The 19,077-nt window shown below is 57.1% G+C and overlaps 1 protein-coding gene and 2 long non-coding RNA genes across 8 annotated transcripts in view; 2 read left to right on the top strand and 1 right to left on the bottom strand.

The window, feature by feature from the left end:
- Nucleotides 1-2,672, bottom strand: part of LOC149121947 (uncharacterized) — an 82,791-nt gene extending 80,119 nt beyond the window's left edge. For 4 of the 5 annotated variants that reach the window (XR_016222055.1, XR_016222057.1, XR_016222054.1 and 1 more), the window contains exon 1: nucleotides 2,341-2,672. This is a non-coding gene — a long non-coding RNA (uncharacterized LOC149121947). The remainder of the gene's footprint in view (nucleotides 1-2,340) is intronic. The other variant, XR_016222058.1, reaches the window with a different exon arrangement.
- NKX2-3 (NK2 homeobox 3) lies at nucleotides 1,289-7,776 on the top strand. Its single transcript, XM_051824068.3, has 3 exons — nucleotides 1,289-1,668; nucleotides 2,691-4,865; nucleotides 6,275-7,776. The coding sequence occupies exons 2-3, from the start codon at nucleotides 4,511-4,513 to the stop codon at nucleotides 7,012-7,014; spliced, it is 1,095 nt and encodes a 364-aa protein (XP_051680028.1). The 5' UTR covers nucleotides 1,289-1,668; nucleotides 2,691-4,510; the 3' UTR covers nucleotides 7,015-7,776.
- A 3,823-nt stretch (nucleotides 7,777-11,599) lies between these two features.
- Nucleotides 11,600-19,077, top strand: part of LOC149121946 (uncharacterized) — a 56,618-nt gene continuing 49,140 nt past the window's right edge. For both annotated transcript variants that reach the window (XR_016222052.1, XR_016222053.1), the window contains exon 1: nucleotides 11,600-11,979. This is a non-coding gene — a long non-coding RNA (uncharacterized LOC149121946). The remainder of the gene's footprint in view (nucleotides 11,980-19,077) is intronic.

Here is a 19,077-nt window from a genome sequence, read left to right as displayed (position 1 = left end):
AGACAGAAACGAACTGGTTTTAGCGAGAAAACTCGATGTACATTTACATATTCAAAAGTTTTGGAGGGGGGCCGATACAGACAAACGTGGAAAACCTTCTGGAGAAATCGAAACTCACTTTCGCCGCCAGGATCTGGTACCTAGCAAACAACTGCACGGGACTGAATTTGGACAGATACTCTCCCAGGTAGCAGAAAGGCCAGATTATTTAGGAAATCCAAATCCAAACAAAATCTAGGGACCTCTGGCATTTATACAAGCACACACAAAACACATGAGCACACAACACAGGACTTAAAAATCTCTCCTACAAAGTACCTCGAAGAAAAAGTACTCCCGAGAAATTAGATCAGTTTCATGCTTTCTAGGGCTTTCCAATCTAGTTGACATTTCTTTTAAAATACAGAATACATCGACCCTCCTCGCAACTAAAATGCTATTGCTTCTAGATTTCTCAAATATTTTGGATAGCTTTCCCACACCCTTCAAGAAAAAATACGAACCTCCCCACACTCCCCCCACCCCCACGCACTCACACACACACACACACACCCCCGTACTGCCACCAACAAATGAACACCAATCCATTTAACACTACTACTATCAAGGAACAGTTTTTCTCTTTTCTAAGATGTCACTGAATGTGAAATTTCTAGGAAAGAATGGATCAGGTGAAAAATTCAGAAACGTCATATACTTTTGTTTAGCTGAGTTCAGCACTGGACGACTTTTCATACTTTACAGCAATCACTTCTGATTGTGGTGCTACATTTAGATTAGGAAGCCACCATAACTCTTGACTCTGTTGTGGCTTTGGTTACATAATTAAACGGCCATCTGAATAGCTGGCAGGCTACAAGATAAGCAGAAGCCTATGTAACTCGCATTATCCTCACCTGCCTACATTCATATGTGCATTCATTAAGTAAGTCTGTGTTAAGTTTGTATGGAGAATAAGAGCTATTGGGACATTTTACAGGCTTGAAAGAATTATCACATTTTCAATTGATAATGTATTTACTGTAATGGCTAGCATGCGGTTTTTCTTTTTTAAAAGGGGTACAGTTTTATTTATCATTTATGCATCTGTATTGCACTTCCGTCTCGTGGAATTTGCCCCCACATAACGATGTTCATTAGTCATATATCTGAGGGCGGAGGGCTTGCATAAATGTACAATGAGAGAAGAGCAAATCAAGGCAGATACAGTCGATTAAAATCAAATCACACGCTTCCAGGGATGCAACCAATATTTACCTTATCTGACAGTAATTAGCTAAACAGTCTGGAACGAAAACCCATTATTAGTTGAGCACAGCTCGAGGATTTCAAAGATACTCTTCTCAGACCTGGGAATGTAAATGCCCCTGAACGCTACAGTAACTGGATCCGGGCTGGAACCGGATTCCACGCCGGTAAGCGGGCACCACCAAGGATCCGCAGCCCTCGCGTCCGCCTCCCCGCCGCGGCGCGCAGGCCCACGCGTTGGAAGTGCGGGCTGCAGGCAAGGGAGAGAGACCAGCTAGATGGGACTGACCCGCGGGATCCAGGCTGCCTGAGAGCCAGACTGAAGGAAGCCAGCCACATCTCCCAGAGAGGGCAGCGGGAGATCCCCAGGACCCCTGTTCTGGGCATAAAACAAAGATCAACCCTGGAGACGCGGTCGCGGTAGGAGTTTCGTTTTCTCTCTCCATCCCCAGGAAGGGAGGTGGGAGGGGGATGGGACAGGGAAGCCGCCCACTAGGCCTCTTCGCTCCGAGACCCCTTCCAACCCTCCGGGCCTGAACTGCGCGGGAATAAGAAGGCGCGGGGGCTGGGTCCCGAGGTCGGGGGAGCACCCGCGCCCGGGCCCTCCAGGGGGGGACCCCTCCGGCCCGGCCCAAAAGTACCTGGCCGGTAGTGGCGGCGGCGGCCCGGGAGCGAGCTTGCAGGCGGGAAGGCGCCCGGCGTGCGCAGGCAGAGGGGGGCTCGGGTGTGCGGGCACTAGGACGGTGGGCCCGGTGGCAGTTGCAAGCCCCAGGTGCTCGGGACCAGATTTAGGGAAGGCCTAGGAGGGCGGCGCCACGGCAAGCAAGGGAACGTAGCGAGGAGAACGCCTGGCTTCGTTGTAAACTGGGAAGACAAGGGTAGTTTCGATAGTTTTTGTCTTTTTCTTTTTTCCCAAAATCTTGAAATCGCTCAGGAGGCGGAGAAGATCGGGGAGCAGAACATCGCGAGTTGGTGTCCGACCTGGCGGTGGGACCGGGGAGTGGGGCCCGAGCGCGGCTTCCCTCGCATGCTCCCAGGCCACCGCGCGCACGCATACTCAAGGGCCCCCACCCCGCAGCGCCGCGCACTCACCCCCACCTCTCTCTCTCTCTCTGGATCTTTGCGCCCGGGCGCGGCCGGGGATCCGCGGCAAAACCAGGTGCATTCTTCCCCGTGTAGACTGGGCGGCCTGGTTTGGAGACACCGGCCTCCTCCCGAGTTGCCATCAGTTTCAGGATTTAAAGCAGAAAGGCACCGTCGTCGGGCGCAAAGCTCTGCCCACAGAGGGTCTCTGCCCACTGCCCACCGACCGCCGCCACCCTAAGTATGCCCCGGCGCACGTGGCCTGCGCCGCATCCCAGCTCCCCAGGCGGCCCCAGGGTCTGCCCCCCGCAACATTTCCGCTCGCTCCTGAAGAGCCCCGCCTCTCCCCCTCCCGACAGGTTCGCGCTCTGCTCGGCCGCTGACACCCCCTGGTCTCCCAGTAGCAGGGGGCTCCCCCCAGCACGGCAGCTCTCCACCGTCGCCCCCAGACGCGCGCACGCAGTGCCTGCCGCCGCCCGGGGGCGTCGTCCGCAGCCCCTGCACCTTCCATCCGCCTCTTCCAGCTGAGGCCACTGTCTCCCAGGTTCCACTATCCTGGCCGCCGAAGTTTGCTTGGGATGGCTGTGGCCAGATGAGGGGGCGCCACAGTTGTGTCGAAACTGGCCCCTATATTAACTTTTTTTTTCAAGGCCCGCGCTGCCTACGGGTTTTTCGGCGGCGCCTTGACAGCCGGGCCAGCTGCTCCTCACCAGGCTAGGCATGGTAAAGGGCCAATGCCCACGACAAAGGGGAGAAGATGGTCCCCACACGCACGGGCTTTCTAGAATTTCTGGGAACCCCGTGGGCTCCCAAAAAAGCACCAGGGCCTCATGAGGACGCCAGAAGACGTGTGGCAGAGGCAAGCCCCAGACTCCCAATTTCAATAGGCGGAAAAAGTCAGCCGCCACTGCTGGGTCACCTCCCTGGCGACGACAGATCCTGCTCTCAAAACCGTGGGAAGCCACCCTCCAGCCACGTCACCACCAGTGCAGCCAACGTGGACCCCTGGTGCACATACGGAGCACTTGGCAGGCTGCAGAGCCCTGCGCCAAATTCTGGGGTGTCTTGCCTTATTTAACCCTAATGACGCTGAAGAAGGTATTCATCTTTTTATAGACGAGGAAATTGAGTCTAGCCACGCCCCAGGCCAGGATTGGAATCAAGAGCTGTCTGGACACCCAAGCTTTCTAGAAACTGCACCAACGTGCCTTTGATAGACTTGCTCCGTGGAGCAGCTTTAAGGGGCTACACGGGCAAAAAGCAACCAAGACTGCCCTCGGGGGATGACGGTCTAATCAGGATGACCCGGCAGGCACATTCAGCGGCAAAACTAGATGGGAAGTGCGACGTGACACGGCTGTCCTTTGCAAGTGCAGAGGCTGGAGACAGGCCCTCCGGCTAGGTGCCCGGGCAGTGCTTCCTTGCAGGAGGTGGTATTTCAGCACAGCCTTGGAGAACAGCTTGGCTCGTGGAGACAAGAGCGAGAAAGCCATCCCCGGCGCAGAGCGCGGCTCGAGCAAAGGCCACAGGCGGGAACTGTCACGGCTCCCATCTGTCGGGAGATATACTCTATTGCTTGCTGGATCCTGCGCCCGGTTACTACCGGCCAGGAAGTTTTCTCGCCCCCACAGCAACTGGAGAAAAAAAAAAAAACACTCCTGGGGCATCCTTCCCAGGAGTTGATTCGTGGACAGTAAGCTCCCCAGAACTAGCCCAGATCAGGAAGGCGCGGCCAGGAGAGGCGGGAGTCGGCGGTCCGGACCCCCGAGGGAGCGCAGCCTGGCCTGCAGCGCCCGGGGCTCCCGGACTCCGCAACACGTCCGCGTCTATTTCTGGTATCGCCGCTGCACCCTCTCCACGGGCCGCGGGGGCGTGGCCCACGGGAGCCCGAGCCAATGGCGACGGAGGCCGGGGCGCGCGCCCCGCCCCCGACGTGACGCAGGGCCCTCGGACAGAGCCTTCGCGGCCCCGGCCCCAGTCTCTGCAGTGGCTGTAACAAAACCCAGACCCCCAGGTCCGGGCCAATGGAGGCGATTTAGACTGGAGCGGGACCGCGCCTGTCAAAAGTCCGACTCGGCAGCAGCGGCGGAGTCCAGGCGGAGAGCTGGAGCCGCCGCGCTGCCTCCCCGCCCCCGCCGGGATTTATTGAGTATTTGGACTGGACAATTAAGTGGCCCTGATGATGTTACCAAGCCCGGTCACCTCCACCCCTTTCTCAGTCAAAGACATTTTGAATCTGGAGCAGCAGCAGCACTTCCACGGCGCGCACTTGCAGGCTGACTTGGAGCACCACTTCCACGCGGCGCCCTGCATGCTGGCCGCAGCCGACGGCGCGCAGTTTTCCGACGGAGGGGAGGAGGACGAGGAAGAAGAGGGCGAGAAACTGTCCTATTTGAACTCTCTAGCCGCAGCCGACGGCCACGGGGATTCGGGTCTCTGTCCCCAGAGCTATGTCCACACAGTCCTGCGAGACTCGTGCAGCGGGCCCAAGGGACACGAAGAGGAGCCCGAGGTCGGGAGGGACCGGAGCCAAAGTGAGTAGAGGGGGAAAGGAAACGCACTCGCACACCTGCAGCGATGGCCGAGCGCCCGCAAACAGCCCATAAGCCTTGCCGGCACCACTGCTGACTGCCCCTTTAACCTTTTGCTGGGGCCGTGCCGTGCCTCCGCCCTGGTCATCGCCAGCTCCGCACAGCGCAGGTACCTGCGAGGGAGCCGGGACGGAGGGGGAAGGACGCGGTGACCCCGACGGCAACGCGGCCCCGGCGGGAAGGGAAAGTGCACATCGCTGCCCGGCCGCAGCTAGGCCACACGGGCGCTGCTGCGGGGCCCGAACCACTCGCGCAGTGCTGGCTCTTCTCCCCCAAAAGGAGGGTAGGAGCCTCCACCCCTTTCGCTTTCCCTCCGGCGGGAGACGAGTTCTCTGCGGCCAGGGCAGCCACCCCATCCCCTCCGAAGAGGCAGCCCAGGCAGGTTGTGTCTCTGGCGCCCGCAGCGCGCGGGGCTTCGGGTGGAGAGCGGCTGGGTGGATTCCTGGCTTCTCAGCCTGGGGCCCCGCGTGCGCGCTCCCGCGAGGAGGGGACAGTGGGAGAGTTCGTGGGGACACAGTCCCGCCCGCGTCCCACAACTCTCACTCCCCTGAGGCGCCAGCTTTATTGAAAATTCCTTCCGTTCTGCTTTGTGTCCCAGGTGGCGGGCGCCGAAGAAGACGCGCCGAACTTAGTCTCAGACCCCAGCAGCTCACTCGGGACAGGCAGGGGGATCGGATAACAGAGCAACCCCCCAGCAAGCGTTTCGGAAATATCAGTGTCAAAGATTCTCCTTTCCCCTAGAGGAGGGTTGGGGGTGGGGTGGGGGAGAAGGCTCTGCTCTGACAGCTCGCCGGGCCCAAATCGGCACGGAGCTGCCTAAAATCAAACTTGTTTCTCCCCAAGGTAACGCAGACGCCGTCACGCACATATTTGCATCCAGCCTTTTATAAGCAAACAGGCAGCCGCCGGGCACGGCCTGGAGTTACGTGCAGACGCTACAGAAAGAAATACGTTGGCGCACGCTGGTGCCCTGGCGCCCAGCTCCGCACGCCTCACAGCCTCAGCCACCCGGCGTGGCGCGGGAGGCAAACGAGGTCGCAAGCACTGTCTCTATTTTCATCTCGAAAACGCTCGTTAGCTCGTCGAGCCACACATTTCACACGGGGTTATCTCTTCCTTCGCAGCCGCTCAGGGTCCTAACAGACGCGCGCTCGCTTCTCCTTCCCACGGAACGCGCCCCCACGCACTGCGCCGAGGGCGTCCGCCGGGCCCGGGCGCCGTCGCAAGGGCCCCGCCACCGCGCGCTGGGGGCCGCGAGCGTTCTGACCGCGCTCTCCTCGCGGCCACGCAGACAGGAGGCGCGGGGAGGCCGGGGACAGCTAACGGACGCTGCTGTTTTGCTTCCTCCGCAGAAAGCTGCCCACTGAAGAAGCCTCTGGAGGCGGCGGGAGACTGTGAGGCCGCGGAGGAGGGCGAGAGGCCGAAGCCGCGCAGCCGCCGGAAGCCGCGGGTCCTCTTCTCGCAAGCTCAGGTCTTCGAGCTGGAACGCAGGTTCAAGCAGCAGCGGTACCTGTCGGCGCCCGAGCGCGAGCACCTGGCCAGCAGCCTGAAGCTCACGTCCACGCAAGTGAAAATCTGGTTCCAGAATCGCAGGTACAAGTGCAAGAGACAGCGGCAGGACAAGTCCCTGGAGCTGGGCGCGCACGCGCCGCCGCCGCCACCGCGTCGTGTGGCGGTGCCGGTGCTGGTGCGGGACGGCAAGCCCTGCGTCACGCCCGGCGCGCAGGCCTACGGCGCGCCCTACGGCGTGGGCGCCGGTGCCTATTCCTACAACAGCTTCCCCGCCTACGGCTACGGGAACTCGGCCGCCGCCGCCGCTGCTGCAGCCGCTGCCGCCGCCGCCGCGGCCTACAGCGGCAGCTACGGCTGTGCGTACCCGGCGGGCAGCGGCGGTGGCGGCGGCGGGGGCGGCGGGGCCTCGGCGGCGGCCACGGCTGTGCAGCCCGCCTGCAGCGCGGCCGGGGGCGGCCCCTTCGTGAACGTGAGCGGCCTGGGAGGCTTCGGCGGCGGCGGCGCACAGCCCTTGCACCAGGGTGCGGCCGCCGGGGCCGCGTGCGCGCAGGGCGCTTTACAGGGCATACGGGCCTGGTAGGGACGGGGTGAGGCACGCGGCGGGCGCCCTTCCGCAGCTCGGCACCGCGGGGACTCAAGAGCGAGAAAGGCTGGACCCAAGGGCCAGGTCCCCTCGTTAAAAAAAAATAAATAATAATTTACCCGTCTTGCGCCCCTGGGCTCGGGTTGGCAGCCCACTCGAGGCCTGCGCAGCGGTCAGGGGCGAGGAGGATGCCTGGGTCCGGTTGCAGGACTGTCTCTGAGGCGGACAAGCGGACTGGGAGCCCCGAGGGCGGCGGCCAGGGGAGTGCGGGAGGCCAAGACTGGCTATGCGGGGTGCTCCCGCAGCGAGGGCGGCTTCTCTCGCTCTGCCCCGCCGCGGCCCTGCGAAGCGTCGGCAGGGAGCCCAAGGGAGAGCGGAGCATGAAGGAGAGAGAAGGGGAGGTCGTGGCTGGAGAAAGCCCTGGCCCTACCCGTCCTCTGCAGCCGTTGCGGCCCGCAGCGCCAGCCACAGTCGGTTTTCGTTCTGCGTCCGCCTCCCTCCGCAGCGGGCACGTCCCGATCAGATTCCGGACGGTCGCGGGCGCAGGACCCTTCGCGGAAGACCAGCCGAGTGCGCTCGGAAGTCGGGCGGGGGGCGCTGAACAGCTCCGGGGCCGGCGCCCACGGGGGCGACCCGGTTCCTTTCTGTTTCGTATCCTGTACCCAGCACGTATTATCTCTATGTAACTGTATCCACACGCCGTGTACACACCGCTGCCATACACTACAGGAATCAATAAACAAGGTGCAATATGTCCAACCCGCTGGCCGGCTCTGGGCTTTGTTCTGGGGAGGGAGCTTTTGAGCGGCGGGAAGGGACGGGAAAGGTGCGGTCCCCGGCCTGGCCGCCCCCGAGCCCGGTCTGGGCTGCGGGTCCAATCTCTCCGTGGTTTTGTTAATGTCCCTTTTGTGGGGAGGCCCTGGTGAGGTCCCGGGTGTTTTAATCTCCCCCCCAGCTTTCCCCGATGCTGTCTGGCAAGACGACGGGCTGTCTGGACCTGCGTTCGGTCAAGGCACAGACTCTGCCCCAACTCGAGGGTCTCCGGGGAAGAGGGGAGACCTGACCCTGGGGCCCAGCCGCGGGTCGGCGCGAAGGCGGCTCCTGGCTTGGCCGCCGCCGCCGGGGCTTCCAGCGCGCCCGGGGGCGCTGCGCCCCGCCGCGGCCGAGCTCTCCCCCGCGGCCGCCCTCCCTGCTCCCCCGGCGGCCGCGGCTTTATGCGGCTCCTTGTCACTCGGCGAGAATGCCTGTGCGAGGCCTGTGCTGCCACACGGCCGATTGTGAGCGTGCCAAGGCGGGTGAATGGGGAGGCCTCAGAGCGCCGCGCCATTGTGGGGCCGGGCCTCGCTGAAAGGCGGCTCGGGGCCGGGAAGGTGCGGGAAGAATGGCTTTTTATTGGAGTCCCGAACAAAAGGTGTGGTAGGAAGGCGAGGTCCCCTAGGCGAACAAAAACCCTAGCGCGTCGGATTGACGTCCCCCTCCCCAGCTCCCCATTGCTTCTCAGAGCGGGGGCTTTGTGCAGCAGTCTGCTCCACAGAGGGACCGAGAAATGCGCGCGCGTTTTGTTCCCCGTTTCTTGTGCGCTGGGGGAGGGGGCGCCGGGGGCTGGGCGGGCAGCAGGGAGGGGCGCGGAGACGTTCAGCGGGAGTCGGCGGCCTGAATGCAGGGTCATTATTGCTACAAGTTTAGCAATTTCGCCCTTCCCGGAGGGGGTGGAGGCCGCCCGGCTGGGGAGCTGGAGAGACGCGAGGAGGGGGATAGGAAAAGGAGACGGGGAGGCCGGCAGGCTGGGGAGCCCTCCGAAGCCCTCTGACCGCCCAGGATGCGCCTTGGACAAGTCCAAAATGGCCTAGCAGGAGGCTGCAGGAGCGGCGCTTGGCGGGCGAACCCCCTTCCCTCCCTCGCCTCGCTCCCGGCCATGCTGCCTTCCTCTGCGCAGCCCACCACTCTCACCACCCCCGCGATGCCCCCAGCTCAGTTCCTAGCGGGGCCCCTCTTCTGGAGCCACTGTCTACCAGGCGGTGCTCCGGTTAGGGCTGAAGAGGGAATTCTGGCTTTGGTGTGTGCGTGCCTCACTGCTGCCGATGGGAAAGACTAATCCATCCATCCATCCATCCATCCACCCCCCCACCCCCCCACCCACCCACACATCTATCCCTCCACGCAACTCTGCGCCTACCCCGAGCACCTAAGACATCTTCATTTGCCCTGCTCTGCGTGCTAGGACGGTGAGACCAAATCCGGTGTCTGTAGATGCCGTGTTTATTTTCAGGTTTTGTATGTATGTATGCAGCCAGTCCGGCAAACACGTGCAAACAGTAGATTAATTCTAAGTAGGAAGTAGATCCAGATTCTGGGAGTGGAGTCCTTTTTGGGTAGGTGGTTAGGGAAAGCCTGGAGAGGAGGTGGCGCGATGCTGATGCTCCTGTGACAAAACGGGAGCCGGTTGGAGCAGTGCGCTGTCCTCAGCCCCTCCCTGCCGTGCCTTCCCCCCCTTCTCTTTCTGGTTAACATTAGTTCATCCTTCAAGCCAAGCTTCTGTCCTGAGCCACCCAAGTTGGGGTCATGGCTCCCTGGTCTGGGGCACCAGAGTGTTAGGTACTTTCCAGTACCAGAAGATGGTGTGGCGCAAAGCTTTGGTAACTTTTCCCTCTGGGGCACAAACCATAGTAGGAGTGGAAGGGCTGGGGGATGCCCTGCAGGCTCCTTTCGGCCTCCTGTTGTGTTCAGCTGAGGCCGTGGGTGCCAGCTGTGAGGACGATGAGGAGCACGCAACTCTTGGCTCCCCTAGACCCAGCCAGGACACCTAGAAACCCATCCGGATCCCAGAGCAGGGTCCTGCCTCCTGTACCCCAAGATGCTTCCTGGGACATCTTCTATTCCCTGTGTTGAAAGGAGGCTGAGTGGGAACTTGATGAAAACCTCAGGACACACAGTTGGGGACTGGGGAGGGCTTGGGTGGCGATGCGGGATGTATGCAATAAATCCCAAACCTGTGTCTGGGACCCAGCTGGGCTTCCCCTGCCTTCTCTGGGTGCTGGGAATGGTAGGTGAACAAGACTTGTCCCCCATGCCCCCCACACACACCCAGGCGGGATTTCAGCGTCTATGCTCCTAGAGCTGAAGTCAGTGGGAACAGCCCGTTGCTTCCCCTTGGGAGTTTCCTAAGTAAGCAACCTTTTTCTTTTCTTCCCTGACCCAGTCCAGCATCCTGCTGGGCGGTGGCCTCTCGCACTCCCAGCACCGGTCTTCACCTCCCTCCGCTTCCTCCTGGCCCTGCCGCTCTTCCTTCACTCTGTATCCCCTCTGCTTCTGGAAAGAGGTGCGTGACCCTCCCAGAGGAAACTGCTTGCATGGACTGCCTTCCGCGTGGCTCGCGTGTCTCAAGACACTTAAAACCGGCCTGGATCAGACCCTCCCTGCTCCCGACCCACTCAGGGGCCTGCTGTCCCAGGTATAAATAGCTCCCATCACTTTGTTGAAGGATTTCCGTCCTAGGCATTGCGGGGCTCTGGGGCTGAGGCCATGGGCGGGTGAAAACCCTGAGCTCCTGTGCCAGGCACAGACTGCGGCTTCGCTGTATTGTCCTGTGAGCCAGGAGAAATCATAAAATTCAGGTGCGCCCTCTAGATCTATGAGACTCTGAGCAGATCAACGGAGTTCTCTATCTGGACCTTGCTGTCGGTGCTCTCAGGCAGAGAGAGCGTGAACTGTAAGATTTCAGAGGCCCCTTCCGGCTCAAGCCCCCCTTTGCTTCCCTGAGTGGGTGTATAACACGCCCTACCCCACCCTCCAGCCAGAGATGTGCCCCAGGGAGCTCGGCAGTGGGCAGGCCCCATGGTAGAACACGTGCCAGGTGGCCAGCGGTTTTCCCTCTGCAGTCTGATAGAGGACTCTTAAGGATGGCCTCTGGAGTCAGGTTCCTGCCATACCAACCTGACCAGCAATGGAGACCCAAGTCGGAAGCCTCCATTTCCTTCTCTATGAAATGGGTCTACTCACGGTGCCTCTCAGGTATTTCTTTAAGAAACCTATGATGAGACAAATATTAGGTGTACAGCTGGATGTGTGTTTATGTAAACATGCATGTGCCCATTACCGGGGCTTTGAAAGTTGGATGTGAAGATCGGGGTAAGAGCAGTTTACCGCAGGGCTGGTGCTGGTCCGGCCCTGCTGCGCGTTATGCCAGGCTAGTGCTAGGCGGTGAGCAGTGGACCAGCCCAAGCTCTCTCCTGCCTTTGAGGCACTCCAGGTCCGCGGACCGGTGGCGAGCGGTAGGGCCGAAGATTCCCAACCCCGACACTGCGGGGCTGGTGCGGGTAAACTCTGGGCAGGCGGCCCCTGGCGGGGCTGCAGGGCCGGGAATGCCTAGCGGGGGCTTGGACCGTGGCTGCAGCCTGGGGAACTGCACTGACGGGGAAGATGAAAGAATGTTCTTGGCGGTGCCACGGGCCCCCTGTAGCCCATCGCTGCGGGGAGGAAAGGGTCGGGAGGGGAAACTCGGTCGCACTCCGCTTCTCCGGGGACCCCCAGGCTCCACGGGAGCGCGTGCAGGCGCGCATCCCGCCTGGGTGGGGCCGGATGGGCGGGCGCTTCCCTTGAGAATTGCGCGTGCGGAAGGCGGAGTGGCTCCAGGCCTCAGTCGCAGCCTCCTCCCGCCTTCGCTTTAGACTTCAGGGACCCAGAGGGGACTTCCCGGGCGCCTGCACTCCCAGTTCGAGGGAGCCTAGCGCTGGCGAGGAGTGGACGGAGTTCAGTGCTCGGCCGCGGAGGAGGAGCAGGGGCAACGCAGGTGCGGGGCGCCGCCTCCCAGGCAGGCCGAGGCGGGCTAAGCCGGCCTGACCGGGAACACAGCCGCGAGCCCCGGGAGAGCCCGGCCAGCTGGGGACGATTCCGGCCTGGAAGAGCCCGCAGCACCGACCGCGGTCAACAGGCGCGGAGCCGGGTCCCGCGCGCAGCGCCCAGGTAGGCTGGGCTGTCTGGGGTGGGCTGTCCGGGGTGGGTCTGGGGACTCCTGAGGGCCGCTGTAGGGGCTCCTGGGGAGGAGGCACTAACCTCAAAACCACGTTTGCTTTGTCGAAAGGACGCTTCCGTCCCCCTCCCCCAGTCTAGACAGTGGCGAACGACCCCCCTGAGGGAGTCGGAATTCACCGCAGGGTGTGGATCGCACGGAAAAGCACAGCCCACCTAGTCTTCATACTCAGCACCCCCCTTGCCAGCACCCGCTGGTGAGGAAGCACAACAAAGCCCTCTCCTCACATGCCCTTCTTTTCATGGATAAAACCTGCGGGGGTAGCCACTCTTCTGGCTTCTAACAGCATAGATTGGTTTTGCCTGTTTCGGAACCTTTTGTAAGTGGAGTCCTATACGGCTGGCCCTCCGTATCCCGTATTTGTATATCCCTGAATTCAGACAACCCCGATGGAAAAATTGGGTCTGTGCCGAATGTGTACACCCCCCCCCCCGCCTTGTCATTGTTCCCTAAACAATGATGTGTAGGACTTACTCACATGGCATTGACATGGTATCAGGTATTACAGGTAACCCGGAGATGGTTTAAAGTCTGCAACAGAGCATGCGTAGGGTGCATACAGACACTACAAGGGATGGAGCACCTGCTGGTGTGGCTCTGTGTGGGGGGATCCTGGGACTGCCACCTGGAGGGACATCCATCCCTCCGGCTTCGTGCAGCCCAATGCTCTTCATCTCATTACTTGAGTATTCCACTGTGTGAGTACACCACAGCGAATTTATCCATTCTGCTGTTGATGGGCATTAGAGGTGTCTCATTTTTTGGCTATTGTGAATAGTGAAGCTGTGAACATTCTAGAACAATGTCCAGTAGGACTTTCTTTGATGATAGAAATGCCCCTTACTTGTATTGTTAAATACAGTAGCCATTAGTCACAGGTAGCTTTGGAGCTTTTGAAATATGACAGGTATGTCTGAGGAACTAAATTTTTTATTTTCTAAGATTATAATTATGGTACTTAAAGTGTAAAGAGCCACATGTGGCTAGGGCTACTGCGTGGTGCGGCCTAGGTCTAGTCCACCTTCTGCTGGGGATCACACACACCTCTGTTCTCTGTACCCAGGAGTGCGATTGCTGCATCATAAAGTGTGAATGTCAGCTTTAGCAATTCTTTTTTTTTTTTAAAGATTTATTTATTTATTCATTTGAAAGGCAGAGTTACAGAGAGGCAGAGAGGCAGAGAGAGAGAGAGAGAGGTCTTCCATCCAGAGAGAGAGAGAGAGAGGTCTTCCATCCACTGGTTCACTCCCCAGATGGCCGCAATGGCCAGAGCTGTGCCAGTCTGAAGCCAGGAGCCAGGAACTTCTTCCAGGTCTCCCACGCGGCTGCAAGGGCCCAAGGACTTGGGCCACCTTCCATTGCTTTCTCAGGCCACAGCAGAGAGCTGGAGGGGAAGTGGAGCAGTGGGGGCTCGAACCAGCGCCCATGGGATGCTGGCACTGCAGGCAGCAACTTTACCCTCTATACCACAGCACCAGCCCCAGCTTTAACAGTTCTCCCAAGCAGTTTTTCACAATGGCTTGTAGTAATTTGTACTCCAGCCAGTCCCATAAAGTCCTCAGAACACAGTATTTTCATTTCCTTTCTCTTTTTTTCAGTCATTCTGGTGAACATGTAGTTAGAGGCTCCTGTTCACTTCCACGTAAGACTGAGATTGCCCTTGAACCATAGCAAAGATGATACTGATGGGTGCAGGTTTCTTGGAGGTAAGGGATGTACCACCCCCCCTCCCGCCCCGCGGTCAGGCCTCCCACCCACTCAGCCTTCTCTAAGACCAGGGCCTCTAAGACCAGCAGGACATCAGGGAAGGGGCAGTGTGTTTGGAGTTTTTCTGCCACCCACAGCTCCTGTTACTTTATGACTTCTTAAAACCAGCCCTCTCTCCTTACCTACTGGAATATCTCACCAGAGGAGAGGGTGAAGTTGCCTGGCAGCTGCAGCCAGGGTGGAGGAGCCAGGTTTTGTTCTGGCTGCACTTGTAGTTTGTGGCTTGGCTCTGCCATGTATGAAACAGCATTAACAATTGTTGGGCATGCTACCTCACTGGCTTCCTAAGCAGCAAAGTAGCAGAGAGACTCCCTATCATGTGTCAGGCTTTGTGTTCGGGAGGGGAAGGCACGCATGTGTGTGTGTGTGCATGCATTGTAGCCATTCTCTCTAGTCCTCAGAGTAACTGTGTGATTCAGTATTCCTTGATTACACTCAGGCTCAGGGGCAAGCACTGTGGTGCAGCAGGTTAAGCCTCCTCTTCTGATGCCCACATCCCATATTGGAGGCTGGAGTGAGTCCTGGCTGCTCCGCTTCAGATCCAGCACCCTGCTAATGTAATGAGAGGCAGCACTTGATCACCAGGTGCTTTGAGTCCTGCCAGCCACATAGCAGACTTGGATAGAGTTTTGGGCTCCTGGCTTTGGCCTGACCCAGCCCTGGCTACTGTGGGCATTTGGAAAATGAACCAGTGGATGGAAGCATGTGCTCTCTCTGTCTCTGTCACTTTGCCTTTCAAACAAATAAATATTTTTTTAAAAAAGTTTATTTCTTTGGAGGGTGGGGAAGAATATCTTTTTAGTTCATGCCCCAAATGGCTGCAATGGCCAGGACTGGTCCAGGCTGAAACCGGGAGCCAGGAGCTTTATTTGGGTCTACCATGTATGTGGCAGGAGCCCAAACACTTGGGCTATCTTCCACTGCTATCCTGGGAGCCTTAGCAGGGAGCTAGATCAGAAGTGGAGCTGCTGGGACTTGAACTGGTGCCCATATGGAATGCTGGCGCTGCAGGCCGGGGCTTGAACCCACTGTGCCACAGCGCCTACCCCCTCAATAAATATTTTTTTAATTTTAAAAATTTATTTGACAGGTAGAGTTATAGACAGTGAGAGAGAGAGACAGAGAGAAAGGTCTTCCTTCTGTTGGTTCACTCCCCAAATGGCTGCTATAACTGGAACTAAGCCGATCCGAAGCCAGGAGCCAGGTGCTTCTTCCTGGTCTCCCATGCGGGTGCAGGGGCCAAGCACTTGGGCCATCCTCTACTGCCCTCCCGGGCCACAGCAGAGAGCTGGACTGGAAGAGGGGCAACTGGGACTAGAACCCAGCGCCCATATGGGATGCCGGTGCCGCAGGCAGAGGATTAACCAAGTAAGCCATGGTGCCAGCCCCTCAATAAATATTTTTTAAAAAAATAAGAATCCAAGGCTCAGAAAGATTAAGTCAGCCCCCCATCCCCATCCTAGGTCCACAGCTAACAAACTGTAGTAGAGTAACCCCAGTAGGATTTTGAGTCCAATGCCATTCAGAACAATGTCTGATGTTTTCTACCTGTCTCCTCTCAATAAACAGAGCCCTGACTGGTACAGGTCTTGAAATTCTGCATCTGAATAGATGCCTCTGCCAGGCCTCCCTTTGGGTGGACCTGGACTGATCACTGGCCACGTGTGTGTTGGCAGTCAAGCAAAGGGAGTATTTATGTTGCTGTATCAGAGGGATTCACCTTGTGTGGCATGCCAGTTCTTGGAAAGTTGTGTGCAAAGAGCTTTTGCCTGAGGCTAGGGAGGAAACTGGTGAACCGTGAGCTCATTGTTGGCGTTAGTGACGTCAGAGTATCCCAAAGTGAAGGATCCCTTTGAAATATGAAGAATAACCTGGTATTTGTTTCCTAAATTTAGATTCTCAAGTAACAAGCAAGAGTGACAAGTAACACAAAATTACATGCAAGATTCATCAGTACTTAGCCCATCTTTCCCAGCTCATTGGGAAGGGTTATCACGAAAGTTCCCCCGAACCACCTTGAGCATGTGAACTCTCTGGGAGGAACGTACGTTCGTTCTCAATCCTGGTGATGAGTAGCTGGAACCCCTCTGCCTCCGGTGGCTAATAGTGCACACAAGCCTAATTTGGGTGTGTTTTTCCATCCCTGATCAGAGAGGCAGCTCAGGAGTCAAATGCATTATCAGATTAGATGAGCTTTAAGTCCCTCCTGGTCCTGAGATTCTTTACATTTGCGACATTTCCTAAAAGTCACCTATAGCGTTTAGCCAGCAGTCACCACGGTTCAGCCCTTTGCAGATGCCAAATTCTGCCTGCAGTGTCATGGCAACAAGCTGCCCATCGCTCTCTGTGGGGGAACCGCTCACCTTCCCTCTCCGCCGTGTGCGAAGCTTCTGCCTTCCGTTCTGTTCTGTAGAGTCTGCCTTCCTGCAGCTTCTGGCCGAGGCTCCTCCTGTTCCCACAGGGGTCTACTCCTGTCTGTCAACTCTTCAAATGCTGCAAGTCAACCTTGAGTCCTGTGCAGCCTTCTGTTCCCACCCGCTTGGTCCTTCCTCACTGGGATTCTCGCCCGGCTGTTTCCGATGTCCCTGGGCTGTGTGCTGACTCCCCGTGGGAGGCCCCTCACTGAAGTTTTCAATGTTGTCCACCAGCTCCCATTTCCCCCCAAGGCTGGTCCAAGTGGGAGGTTCTCCCTGTGGGCGCCACTCTCCTCAACTTGGGGTTCTGTTTTCAGTCTTCGCGGGAATTAGTACCCATTTTTCTCTCTGAAAGTAACCCTTCCTCCTTGGAGTCTAGATTAAATTTATTTTCTGGGTCCAAAAATCATGGCTCAGGGTTGGTGTTGTGGCACAGTGGATAAAGCTGCCACCTGTGGTGCTGGCTGCTCCACTTCTGATCCAGCTCCCTGCTAATGGTCTGGGAAAAACAGCAGAAAATGGCCCAAGTGTTTGGGTCCCCGCTACCCACGTGGGAGGCCCTGATGAGGCTCCTGGCTTTGCCCAGCACTGGCTGTTGCAGCCCTCTAGGGAGTGAACCAGTGGATGGAAGAGCTGTCTCTCCTCTCTCTAACTGTGCCTTTCAAACAAATAAATAAATCCTTTAAAAAATAAAAATCAGGCCGGCGCCGCGGCTCACTAGGCTAATCCTCCGCCTAGCGGCGCCGGCATACCAGGTTCTAGTCCCGGTCGGGGCGCCGGATTCTGTCCCGGTTGCCCCTCTTCCAGGCCAGCTCTCTGCTGTGGCCAGGGAGTGCAGTGGAGGATGGCCCAGGTGCTTAGGCCCTGCACCCCATGGGAGACCAGGAAAAGCACCTGGCTCCTGGCTCCTGCCATCGGATCAGTGCGGTGCGCCGGCCGCATCGCGCTGGCCGCGGCGGCCATTGGAGGGTGAACCAACGGCAAAGGAAGACCTTTCTCTCTGTCTCTCTCTCTCACTGTCCACTCTGCCTGTCAAAATAAATAAATAAAAATAAAATAAATAAAAATCATAGTTCTAATTTTGAGGTCTCCCCACCATGCAATTTAATATTCTCTAACCTCAGACGTCTAGCAGTGTTTCCGTATTACCTTCTCAACACTGGTGCCCCTTCTTCAAATATCGTTTGTCTGCTTGTTTCTCAGATTCCTGAATATTCATCTACCAGCTCTTTCCCTTTCCCTCAGCCTATCTGATGCTTACCTCTTACGTGATGAGTACCGATGTCCAGTTGGAACTTGAATACTGGTGCCTACTTAGCTGATGCCTGAATCCTGGTACCCAGTTGGGAGATACCTTTGTGGTCATCTGGTTCAACTCTGTCCCCATGCCTGAGGCCCCTGCCCTGCAGTCCTGGGGCGTTGTCGCCCTGCGACTCCTCTGCCTCCCCGAGGGTCATCTCTGGAGCCAGCATGTGGAGTGGCTCCCCCCAGGCTTGTCCTTCTTACTTCTCTTCAGTGCGTGGCATCGCGACTTTCTGCTGGGAAGTCTCGTGGTGGTTCTGACACCTGTACTTTTCCGACCGTTCTCACAAACAGCAGTTCCTTTCCTTCTCCTGTTCCACTCTGTGGAACCCTCTACTCTGTGACTTTTCTACTCTTGCTCTCCTAAAGTTTGTCACTGCACAGTGTCAGCTGCCACTCTCATACCAAGAGCACCCGAACCTTCAGCCTTAGATTCAATCTCCTTCTACTGCCCCATTTCCAAATATAGGAGATAATTCTGTTTGTGCATAGCATTGCCACCTCAAGTTCATCATCACACCTGAAACTACTCGAATCTCAACTTGACAATGACAGTGCCTTTCCTTGTTCTCATCTCTATGTTTGGAACAAGTCGACAAATGTTGTTTCGTTTTGTTTTGTTTTCTGGGAGTCTCTTGTTCTCTTAGAGCAGAAGTAATGGGAGAACAAACAGTGACTCAGTGCCTGCCATGTAGTGAGCACTGGGCTCTGCATTTCCTGGATTGTTCCATGCTAGAACTCTGAAACATGTCATTGTATTATCCTCAAATTATAGATTAGGAAATCAGAATTTGAGAATATGAACACTTTGCTAATGACACCTGGCCCTGAGGTGACGTCCAGGATGCAAATCCATGGCTGATTCTAAAGCCCAAATGCTTTACTGTACTGGCTCAGGTGCATTGCTGATAAACCCCATCCTCACACAAGTGCAAGTGCCAATTCATTTTCCCCAAGTTTCTCTCACTCAAGGGCATCTGCATTTTCTCAGCCATACTGTGGGGGATCAGATATACACCCAAGACCAGTAGCAGAACCCTACTGTCTGCCTTGACCAACCCAGTCTCTACTAACTTTTTGGATGGTCTTCACAGTCTTCTTACCATCTCTCTCTGCCCACCCTTCTACCTGCCATGCTCATTCCTGGAGAGATCTCTTAGCTCTTGTCAAACTTGTAGCTTTAAGTTCCTCCTAATAATGCAGTCTTTCCTTGCTAGCACAGCCCAAGCATCCGTGCATTCTCTGAATGGAGATGAAATGGTCTTTCCTGCAAAATTTCAACCTTAGTATCTTCCTGTTGTCTCATTAGTGCCCTCCTTAATTAGAAAGGAAGTTCCAGAGGAGTAGGATCATGTTTTATCTCTCCTTTGACCCACAGAGATGCTTATAAATGAGACAATTTAGGAAAGCATGTTTAGAAAAGCAAAGTACAATTCAAATGAAGCATATAATTCTTTAAAAAAAAGATTTATTTATTTGAAAGTCAGAGTTACACAGAGAGAGATGGAGAGACAGAGAGGGAAAGAGAGAGAGAGAGAGATCCTCCAT

Source organism: Oryctolagus cuniculus, chromosome 15 (assembly GCF_051225735.1).
Source record: "Oryctolagus cuniculus isolate XC-2025 breed Fujian yellow rabbit chromosome 15, ASM5122573v1, whole genome shotgun sequence".
Taxonomy (NCBI): Eukaryota; Metazoa; Chordata; class Mammalia; order Lagomorpha; family Leporidae; genus Oryctolagus; species Oryctolagus cuniculus.
This window is presented reverse-complemented; position numbering and strand designations above follow the sequence as displayed.

Bases quoted from the DNA above. Each gene is read 5' to 3' on its own strand.
- NKX2-3 (XM_051824068.3), top strand. From the start codon at position 4,511: ATGATGTTACCAAGCCCGGTCACCTCCACCCCTTTCTCAGTCAAAGAC. The intron at 4,866-6,274 runs GTGAGTAGAGGG...CTTCCTCCGCAG, and splicing joins CGGGAGGGACCGGAGCCAAA to AAAGCTGCCCACTGAAGAAG.